Consider the following 11,766-nt stretch of genomic DNA (forward strand, 5'->3'; position numbering starts at 1 on the left):
GTTTGTGTGAGGGTACTGATTTTATTTCTGTGTGTGTGTGTGAGGGTACTGATTTTATTTCTGTGTGTGTTTGTGTGAGGGTACTGATTTTATTTCTGTGTGTGTTTGTGTGAGGGTACTGATTTTATTTCTGTGTGTGTTTGTGTGAGGAGGTCACACTGGCTCTCGCTGAATTAGATGTAACTAAACACTTGTACTTGTTCTAATCGTGTTTATACTCCGATGCTGAATTTCCATGTTCATAAAACGCCCGGCCCAGATATGCAAGTCCTGACAAATCAGGGAAAGGTTAGTTTGTTACCTTCTCTGGTGTCAACTTCACAAGCTCCAGATTCTCCATACTGTGACGTCTGCTTAATCTGGGCCGTGCACCTGCCAGGAGAAGATAAAACTCACTACACAAAGAAGCCTAATTCCACAGCCATTGTTTAACTTCTTCATAACTTCAATTTCTACTATTACAAATCGGAATTATAAAGTAAAAAGGACACTTCATGCCTACATTGTTCAGCTGTTAACCTCTTGGATGCAACACATTGCAAAGCTACCAATGGCGTAAACTTGGCACATTCAAATTTGTTAAACTTTTTTCAGTGTCAAAACTTTATAAATCCTCATTTCATTGCTTCGTAAATAGGAGCCAGAGGTGCGGTTTTCCCTTCTTCTTTTATGTCTTTTTTTTTTAATGGCATTTGGCAGCTTTTCAAAACACATATGTTTATTACCATTATTTGTGTGCATAAATTGAGTTTGTTAGGGCGTAACTTTTTTATGACTAGGTTTTTTCAGCCACAGGCCTTATAAGGGGCTACAAACAGGTCAGAGAGGCTTCAGGAAGTCAAAAGAGCCAGCACAGTAAAAGCTAATTCATTGTGCAGATATCTAAATGATGGTGGGTTTGGTAACACATTAGGTTTGCTGTCCTACATTAAATGCAGAGGAGAATAAAGAGCGTCTTCTTGGTATCCATAAAGGAGGTACAGTCATGTGTCTGGTGCGTACCTTGTACATAGGAGTCTGTGTCTTGGATCTCTGACAGTACAGACGTGTTTGTGCTATAGCTCAGACCAAGCACCATCTGCAGGTCAGAAAGGTTCAGCTGAGCTGTCAGTTCTCCATTGCGATCTCCCAGCTGCCAACAAAGTAAAAGACAAAAAGTCAGAACATTTATGCTTTTAAGGAATAGGTCAGCAAACGATTGTATTTTTCTTAGTCACTGTACAGCACATAAAGCAGAATATGTTTCATGATCATTAGGTTAGTAAGTAACCACCACATAGTCAAAACCCAAACAGAAAAAGCAACTAGAAGCCCTGCACTCTTTACCTACTTCTCTCTTCCACTTTTATTTAAAGGGACATGATACCCAAATGTTGAAGTACTTTAAAGTGGTGCAGCATAGCTGTAAAAAAGGAAGATATTTTACCTCAGGTATTCACACCCCACTGTAAAGAGATTTTAAGCAGCCAATCAGGATACTAGTCCCAGGACAATCTAGGGAGTGTGCATCTGGCATGTGCAGGTACAGTCATGTTATTTTCCTGTTCAGTTTAAGGAAGTTTACAATGAAATCTCATGAGATCACAGCAAAGCAAAGCATGACCTCAGCATTGGTGATGCTGATTGGCTATTGCTTTTTCAAGTTGGACAGCAGCTGAAGTAGAACTGTGCACAGAGCACTTACTCTGGTGAGCTGAAGAAATTTCAAAGCAAAGTGTTAGAAGTAAAGCAAAGACTTCCTGTTAACGGCTAAAAGCCACCACTACTCTTACTCAAGAGATTGACATGGACACAGCTAGACCCCAATCCTTGCTTGCAGGAAAAAGTACCCATGAAAGGATTAATTTCTTCAGACACCAACTTCGCACAACCTCCATTGACAGAGGCAAAGAGAATGACTGGGTTTTATGGGTAAGGCAGTTACACTTAACAGCTTTGCTGGGGTGCTCTTTGCCTCCTCCTGCTGGCCAGGAGTTAATTATACCACTAGTAATTGGAATGACGTCATGGACTCTTTATGTCCAGAAATAAATACATTTATCAGGTAAGCATAAATTTTGTTTTTACATAAAGATGCTCAGGTGATATTTTCTTGCCAGCATTTTACAGTTATGCGGCAATCACTTTCAAGTAATTTAGTATAGGAGTATTATGTCCCTCTAAGTGTCTACTTGAATAAGTAGACACTTAGCTGAGGCTTCTTGTGTTCCTGAGGAGGCTTTCACTTGCTTTTTCTCTGGATGATGATTTAAATAGGCCCTTTGTGTGTAACGTTATTTGCTACCTGTTCTCAGCACTCCTATGTATTTATCAACCTAAACTGATATTCAGACAAATGCTCCACATTCCCTTGGGAACAAAGGAAAGAGCCGGACCTTTGAGAAGGTGAAAGCTCCAACATGTCAATAGAATTTCCCAACTTTATTTCTCATTTAATTATATTGGATCAGCAGCAGTTTCCACTCAGGACAAGCAGTGCTCTGCAGTAAGAGGTACTTTATGTGTTTAACCCCTTGCGAAGGTTAAACACATAACATTGCAGGGTCACTAGCATTAAAATGGCATGCTCAAACAAACCCTTTAGAAGTAGTTGATTCCTAGAAAATCTAGTGTATTATGTCTCTTTAAGCCCCTTAGTGGTCAATAATTGCATTGATAGAACAAGCAAAATTTCTCTGGAATCTCTCATGACCCTAATCCATAAAAAATCCTTCATCCTCAAGAACCTCCTTGATACGCTCAACCATATATATGTGGAAGCTATTTCATATGCAAAGCCTCCTACCCCCATAGGACAAGAAAACTAAATTCTACCCTCTCTATCCATCCTCTTCTATGTGGGATGGAGGGGCCTTTATCGTCTGAATCTGCTCTTTCAGGGCCTATTACTTCATGCATTCTTTGGAACCTTAACCTAATCCTTAAAGGGACATGAAATTACATGTTTTATGATTCACACAGCATAAAAACATAATTTATGCTTACCTGATAAATTCCTTTCTTCTGTTGTGTGATCAGTCCACGGGTCATCATTACTTCTGGGATATAACTCCTCCCCAACAGGAAATGCAAGAGGATTCACCCAGCAGAGCTGCATATAGCTCCTCCCCTCTACGTCAGTCCCAGTCATTCGACCAAGAAACAACGAGAAAGGAGTAACCAAGGGTGAAGTGGTGACTGGAGTATAATTTAAAAGATATTTACCTGCCTTAAAACAGGGCGGGCCGTGGACTGATCACACAACAGAAGAAAGGAATTTATCAGGTAAGCATAAATTATGTTTTCTTCTGTTATGTGTGATCAGTCCACGGGTCATCATTACTTCTGGGATACCAATACCAAAGCAAAAGTACACGGATGACGGGAGGGATAGGCAGGCTCATTATACAGAAGGAACCACTGCCTGAAGAACCTTTCTCCCAAAAATAGCCTCCGAAGAAGCAAAAGTGTCAAATTTGTAAAATTTGGAAAAAGTATGAAGCGAAGACCAAGTTGCAGCCTTGCAAATCTGTTCAACAGAGGCCTCATTCTTAAAGGCCCAAGTGGAAGCCACAGCTCTAGTGGAGTGAGCTGTAATTCTTTCAGGAGGCTGCTGTCCAGCAGTCTCATAGGCTAAACGTATTATGCTACGAAGCCAAAAAGAGAGAGAGGTAGCAGAAGCTTTTTGACCTCTCCTCTGTCCAGAGTAAACGACAAACAAGGAAGAAGTTTGGCGAAAATCTTTAGTTGCCTGCAAGTAGAACTTGAGGGCACGAACTACATCCAGATTGTGTAAAAGACGTTCCTTCTTTGAAGAAGGATTTGGACACAAGGATGGGACAACAATCTCTTGATTGATGTTCCTGTTAGTGACTACCTTAGGTAAGAACCCAGGTTTAGTACGCAGAACTACCTTGTCTGAGTGAAAAATCAGATAAGGGGAATCACAATGTAAGGCTGATAACTCAGAGACTCTTCGAGCCGAGGAAATAGCCATTAAAAACAGAACTTTCCAAGATAACATTTTTATATCAATGGAATGAAGGGGTTCAAACGGAACACCCTGTAAAACGTTAAGAACTAAGTTTAAACTCCATGGTGGAGCAACAGCTTTAAACACAGGCTTGATCCTAGCTAAAGCCTGACAAAAGGACTGGACGTCTGGATTTTCTGACAGACGTCTGTGTAACAAGATGGACAGAGCTGAAATCTGTCCCTTTAATGAACTAGCTGATAAACCCTTTTCTAAACCTTCTTGTAGAAAAGACAATATCCTAGCGATCCTAACCTTACTCCAGGAGTAACCTTTGGATTCGCACCAGTATAGGTATTTCCGCCATATTTTATGGTAAATCCTTCTGGTAACAGGCTTCCTAGCCTGAATCAGGGTATCAATAACCGACTCAGAAAAACCACGTTTTGATAAAATCAAGCGTTCAATTTCCAAGCAGTCAGCTTCAGAGAAGTTAGATTTTGATGTTTGAATGGACCCTGTATCAGAAGGTCCTGTCTCAGAGGTAGAGACCAAGGCGGACAGGATGACATGTCCACTAGATCTGCATACCAAGTCCTGCGTGGCCAAGCAGGTGCTATTAGAATTACTGATGCTCTCTCCTGTTTGATTTTGGCAATCAATCGAGGAAGCAGCGGGAAGGGTGGAAACACATAAGCCATCCTGAAGTTCCAAGGTGCTGTCAAAGCATCTATCAGAACTGCTCCCGGATCCCTGGATCTGGACCCGTAGCGAGGAAGTTTGGCGTTCTGGCGAGACGCCATGAGATCTATCTCTGGTTTGCCCCAACGTCGAAGTATTTGGGCAAAGACCTCCGGATGAAGTTCCCACTCCCCCGGATGAAGAGTCTGGCGACTCAAGAAATCCGCCTCCCAGTTCTCCACTCCCGGGATGTGGATTGTTGACAGGTGGCAAGAGTGAGACTCTGCCCAGCGAATTATCTTTGATACTTCCATCATTGCTAGGGAGCTTCTTGTCCCTCCCTGATGGTTGATGTAAGCTACAGTCGTGATGTTGTCCGACTGAAACCTGATGAACCCCCGAGTTATTAACTGGGGCCAAGCCAGAAGGGCATTGAGAACTGCTCTCAATTCCAGATGTTTATTGGAAGGAGACTCTCCTCCTGATTCCATAGTCCCTGAGCCTTCAGAGAATTCCAGACAGCGCCCCAACCTAGTAGGCTGGCGTCTGTTGTTACAATTGTCCAGTCTGGCCTGCTGAATGGCATTCCCCTGGACAGGTGTGGCCGATGAAGCCACCATAGAAGAGAATTTCTGGTCTCTTGATTCAGATTCAGAGTAGGGGACAAATCTGAGTAATCCCCATTCCACTGACTTAGCATGCATAGTTGCAGCGGTCTGAGGTGTAGGCGTGCAAAAGGTACTATGTCCATTGCCGCTACCATTAAGCCGATCACCTCCATGCATTGAGCTACTGACGGGTGTTGAATGGAATGAAGGACGCGGCATGCATTTTGAAGTTTTGTTAACCTGTCTTCTGTCAGGTAAATCTTCATTTCTACAGAATCTATAAGAGTCCCCAAGAATGGAACTCTTGTGAGAGGAAAGAGAGAACTCTTCTTTTCGTTCACTTTCCATCCATGCGACCTTAGAAATGCCAGAACTAACTCTGTATGAGACTTGGCAGTTTGAAAGCTTGAAGCTTGTATTAGAATGTCGTCTAGGTACGGAGCTACCGAAATCCCTCGCGGTCTTAGTACCGCTAGAAGGGCACCCAGAACCTTTGTGAAGATTCTTGGAGCCGTAGCCAATCCGAATGGAAGAGCTACAAACTGGTAGTGCCTGTCTAAGAAGGCAAACCTTAGATACCGGTGATGATCTTTGTGGATCGGTATGTGAAGGTAAGCATCCTTTAAATCCACTGTGGTCATGTACTGACCCTCTTGGATCATGGGTAAAATAGTCCGAATAGTTTCCATTTTGAACGATGGAACTCTTAGTAATTTGTTTAGAGTCTTTAAATCTAAGATTGGCCTGAAAGTTCCCTCTTTTTTGGGAACCACAAACAGGTTTGAGTAGAACCCTTGTCCTTGTTCCGACCACGGAACCGGATGGATCACTCCCATTGTTAACAGATCTTGTACGCAGCGTAGAAACGCTTCTTTCTTTATCTGGTTTGTTGACAACCTTGACAGATGAAATCTCCCTCTTGGGGGAGATAATTTGAAGTCTAGAAGGTATCCCTGAGATATGATCTCTAGTGCCCAGGGATCCTGAACATCTCTTGCCCAGGCCTGGGCGAAGAGAGAGAGTCTGCCCCCTACTAGATCCGGTCCCGGATCGGGGGCTCTCGGTTCATGCTGTCTTTGGGGCAGCAGCAGGTTTCCTGGCCTGCTTGCTTTTGTTCCAGGACTGGTTAGGCTTCCAGCCTTGCCTGTAACGAGCAACAGCTCCTTCCTGTTTTGGTGCAGTGGAGGTTGATGCTGCTCCTGTTTTGAAATTCCGAAAGGGACGAAAATTAGACTGTCTAGCCTTAGCTTTGGCCTTGTCTTGAGGTAGGGCGTGGCCCTTACCTCCCGTAATGTCAGCGATAATTTCTTTCAAACCGGGCCCGAATAAGGACTGCCCCTTGAAAGGTATATTAAGTAATTTGGACTTAGAAGTAACATCAGCTGACCAGGATTTTAGCCACAGTGCCCTGCGTGCCTGTATGGCGAATCCTGAGTTCTTAGCCGTAAGTTTGGTTAAATGTACTACGGCCTCCGAAATGAAAGAATTAGCTAGTTTAAGGACTCTAAGCCTGTCCGTAATGTCGTCTAGCGTAGAGGAACTAAGGTTCTCTTCAAGCGACTCAATCCAAAATGCTGCCGCAGCCGTAATCGGCGCGATACATGCAAGGGGTTGTAATATAAAACCTTGTTGAACAAACATTTTCTTAAGGTAACCCTCTAATTTTTTATCCATTGGATCTGAGAAAGCACAGCTATCCTCCACCGGGATAGTGGTACGCTTAGCTAAAGTAGAAACTGCTCCCTCCACCTTGGGGACCGTTTGCCATAAGTCCCGAGTGGTGGCGTCTATTGGAAACATCTTTCTAAATATTGGAGGGGGTGAGAACGGCACACCGGGTCTATCCCACTCCTTAGTAACAATTTCAGTTAGTCTCTTAGGTATAGGAAAAACGTCAGTACTCGCCGGTACCGCAAAGTATTTATCCAACCTACACAGTTTCTCTGGTATTGCAACAGTGTTACAATCGTTGAGAGCTGCTAAGACCTCCCCTAGTAGTACACGGAGGTTCTCCAATTTAAATTTAAAATTTGAAATATCTGAGTCCAATCTGTTTGGATCAGAACCGTCACCCACAGAATGAAGCTCTCCGTCCTCATGCTCTGCGAGCTGTGACGCAGTATCAGACATGGCCCTAGCATTGTCAGCGCACTCTGTTCTCACCCTAGAGTGATCACGCTTGCCTCTTAGTTCAGGTAATTTAGACAAAACTTCAGTCATAACAGTAGCCATATCTTGTAATGTTATCTGTAATGGCCGCCCAGATGTACTAGGCGCCAAAATATCACGCACCTCCCGGGCGGGAGATGCAGGTACTGTCGCGTGAGGCGAGTTAGTCGGCATAACTCTCCCCTCGCTGTTTGGTGAAATTTGTTCACATTGTACAGATTGACTTTTATTTAAAGTAGCATCAATACAGTTAGTACATAAATTTCTATTGGGCTCCACCTTGGCATTGGAACAAATGACACAGATATCTTCCTCTGAGTCAGACATGTTTAACACACTAGCAAAAAACTTACAACTTGGTTATAATCTTTTTTAGCAAAAAACGTACTGTGCCTCAAAGAGGTACTAACGATTAAATGACAGTTGAAATAATGAACTGAAAAACAGTTATTGCATCAAATTTTAAAACAACACAACTTTTAGCAAAGGTTTGTTCCCATTAGTAAAAAACAACACTAATTAAATTTGTACATAAGAAAACAAAACAACGTTTTTTTTTTTTTTTTTTTTATACACAGTCACTATAAGAATTCTCACAGCTCTGCTGAGAGAATTTACCTCCCTTCAAAGAAGTTTGAAGACCCCTGAGATCTGTCAGAAATGAACCGGATCATGCAGGACATATAAAAGTAGCTGACTGGAATTTTTTGATGCGTAGCAAAGAGCGCCAAAAACGGCCCCTCCCTCTCCCACACAGCAGTGAAGAGAAACGAAACTGTCACAATTAAAGCAAAAAACTGCCAAGTGGAAAATAATGCCCAAACATTTATTCACACAGTACCTCAGCAATGTAAACGATTCTACATTCCAGCAAAAACGTTTAACATGAGAATAGTTATTAAAAGGATTAGTGACCTTAACACAGTAGTTCCGGTGAAATACCATCCCCAGAATACTGAAGTGTATACATACATGTCATTTTAACGGTATGGCAGGCTTTTCTCATCAATTCCATTCAGAAAATAAAAACTGCCACATACCTCAATGCAGATTCATCTGCCCGCTGTCCCCTGATCTGAAGCCTTTACCTCCCTCAGATGGTCGAGAACAGCAATATGATCTTAACGACTCCGGTTAAAATCATAGTAAAAAATCTCTGTCAGATTCTTCCTCAAACTCTGCCAGAGAAGTAATAACACGCTCCGGTGCTATTTTAAAATAACAAACTTTTGATTGAAGTCATAAAAACTAAGTATAATCACCATAGTCCTCTCACACATCCTATCTAGTCGTTGGGTGCAAGAGAATGACTGGGACTGACGTAGAGGGGAGGAGCTATATGCAGCTCTGCTGGGTGAATCCTCTTGCATTTCCTGTTGGGGAGGAGTTATATCCCAGAAGTAATGATGACCCGTGGACTGATCACACATAACAGAAGAAATTCTAAACAACTTTCCAATTTACTCCTATTATCTAATATACTTAATACTCTTGGTATAATTTTTTTTTTTTTGGCAATACACAGAGCTAGCTGAACACAGACGAGTCAATGACAAGAGACAAACTTGCAGCCACCAGTAGTGTATAGATGCTCATGAACCTACATATGTATGCTTTTCAACAAAGGATACAAAAGAAGAACAAAGAAAATTAGATGATAAAATAAATTGGAAAAATCACTGCTCTGTCTGGATCATGAAGTTTAATCTGCTAATTTCTTAAAACATATTTGTAATTATCTGTGACTTGAGTCACTACAAATATTTGTCAATACTCTTGAGGTGACTGAGGAACCTCCGGAACGTTAGAAGAATATCTGCTTATTAGACAACAGGATCTACTGAGATAGACTCTCACTTTTCAGAAACTGAACTACAGATTACAAATTGCCAGATAAGTGCTGCTCAGATACATATTGTTTGGGTGGAAGATGCTACTTACATATAATTGTATATAAGTGTATATTTTACCTCTCTAGAAATATCCAAATGCCTCTCAGCAAATTGTACAGCTTGGTCGTGGTTTCCTAAGGCCGTGTATGCGTTTCCCAAGCTCCAGCAGGCTCGTCCTTCTCCCACCCTGTAATGTAAAACGTAAGTCATTAAAGCTTGTGTAAAGGACAGATAGAAGACATTAAAAGGTGTGAGGCATCCGGACAACTGCCTGATACAGGGAATAAAAAACCCAGCTTCAGCAATACAAGGAATACATTAATACTAATCAAGCAAAGGCAGAAATGAATACAACAAGTATATAGAAAAGACTGAAAATACGATAGTCTTATGTACAATGAGCAATAGGCAAAACCAACTGACAGAAAAACTACAGAAAATGGAAAAAGGCTGATTAAATCTCTGTAAAGACCAAAATTATTTCCTATGCAATTGTAGGGATTCTATTTCTCAAGAAGTTAAAAGCATTTTTGTTTGTGCCTCTGGCGAACTTATAGTGTTACAATCATGTCTGAATTTTTATATTTCTCAGTGAAGGTCATATTTTATACCAGCCTGGTCTAGAAGATTTATCACTGGACATCAGAAGAAAACAGAACCAAGTCCATGCTTAAAGCAACCTTCTAGGCTGTAAATAAATGAGGGTTTTTTTCTCTATAAAATCCCCACTACATCTGATTGACTGACAAAAACAGTAGGGAAAAGGAGTCTGTCTTCTGATCACATGACTAGAGAGAATATATCCTCTTCTGCATCTAACCACTAACCATACTGGTTTACAGTTAAAATAAAATGCAGATGCTTCTTATACAGAAAGAATTATTGCATTGCAGGTTACAAACGCCTATATATAAAACCCCAGCTGAGGTTACAAACACCTGTAAATAAAAACAACTCAGCTCAGGTTACAAACACCTGTAAATAAAAACCCCCAGCTCAGGTTACAAACACCTGTAAATTTAAAAAAAAAAACAGCTCAGGTTACAAACACCTGTAAATGAAAAAAAAAACAGCTCAGGTTACAAACACCTGTAAATAAACCCCCCCCAGCTCAAGTTACAAACACCTGTAAATAAAAACAACTCAGCTCAGGTTACAAACACCTGTAATTCAAAACCCCCAGCTCAGGTTACAAACACCTGTAAATAAAAACCCCCAGCTCAGGTTACATACACCTGTAAATAAAAAAAACCCAGCTCAGGTTACAAACACCTGTAAATAAAAAACCCCAGCTCAGGTTACAAACACCTGTAAATAAAAACCCCCAGCTCAGGTTACAAACACCTGTAATTCAAAACCCCCAGCTCAGGTTACAAACACCTGTAAATAAAACCCCCCAGCTCAGGTTACATACACCTGTAAATAAAAAAAACCCAGCTCAGGTTACAAACACCTGTAAATAAAAAACCCCAGCTCAGGTTACAAACACCTGTAAATAAAAACCCCCAGCTCAGGTTACAAACACCTTTAATTAAAAACCCCCAGCGCTGAAGTCCAGCTGTTATTGGTGTTAATTACAGATACAAAGAATCGCAGGATAAAGTAAAACAGAACTTCTCACCTGTCATTGAGTTCCTGAGCGATGACCAGGTGTTTCAGGTGGTAATCAATAGCCTTCTCATAGTCCTGAAGAAGGGTGTATGTATTTCCAAGGCTATAACAGCTTTGTGCCTCGACAGCTCTGTCCTTGAGCTGCCTCGCTAGCTGCAGCGTCCTCCTGCAGGACAGCATTGCACACAGTTAGGCTCATTTGTGCTCCACAGTAAATACATTTCTCTAATACACAATTCTGCCTGACCACTTAAATCAAATGATCGGATTTAAAAAAAAAGGTAGAAAAAGCAGGATGGCATTGTGGGATTATAAGAATAGAAAAGAAACATGAACTTTCTATATGTAAGGTCTTTTCTCCTTTATAAATATTATGTTAAAGGCACACGAAACCCAACATTTTTCTTACATGACTCAGATATATTTGAAACAACTTTCCAATTTACTTCTGTTATACACTTTGCTTCATTCTCTTGGCATCCTTTGTTGAAAAGAGCAGCAATGCACTTCTGGGAGCTAGCTGAACACACCAGTAAGCCGTACTTGGAATTTACTAGGCACTTTGTCACATTGAATATCTGCCGAGGAACTACTAACTGATGTTTCTCTTGTTAAGTGTGTTCAGTCCAAGGGTCATCCATTACTTATGGGATATATTCTCCTTCCCAACAGGAAGTTGCAAGAGGATCACCCAAGCAGAGCTGCTATATAGCTCCACCCCTCACATGTCATACCCAGTCATTCTCTTGCAAGTCTCAACAAAGGAGGTTGTGAGAGGAGATAGGAGTAACATTCTTCAATCAAAAGTTTATTATTTTAAAATAGCACCGGAGTGTGCTGTTTGTTCTCTCAG

General features: G+C 41.4%; 1 protein-coding gene across 3 annotated transcripts in view; it reads right to left on the reverse strand.

Moving 5' to 3' along the window:
* The window catches only part of GPSM2 (G protein signaling modulator 2), a 123,148-nt gene that overhangs the window by 28,898 nt on the left and 82,484 nt on the right, over nt 1–11,766 (reverse strand). For all 3 annotated transcript variants that reach the window (XM_053693818.1, XM_053693817.1, XM_053693819.1), the window contains 4 exons: nt 10,924–11,079; nt 9,381–9,489; nt 1,003–1,132; nt 302–372 (listed from right to left, as the gene is read on the reverse strand). In XM_053693818.1, coding sequence (XP_053549793.1) covers nt 302–372; nt 1,003–1,132; nt 9,381–9,489; nt 10,924–11,079 — 466 coding nt within the window. The remainder of the gene's footprint in view (nt 1–301; nt 373–1,002; nt 1,133–9,380; nt 9,490–10,923; nt 11,080–11,766) is intronic.

The sequence above is a fragment of the Bombina bombina genome, chromosome 10, assembly GCF_027579735.1.
Source record: "Bombina bombina isolate aBomBom1 chromosome 10, aBomBom1.pri, whole genome shotgun sequence".
Classification (NCBI taxonomy): Eukaryota; Metazoa; Chordata; class Amphibia; order Anura; family Bombinatoridae; genus Bombina; species Bombina bombina.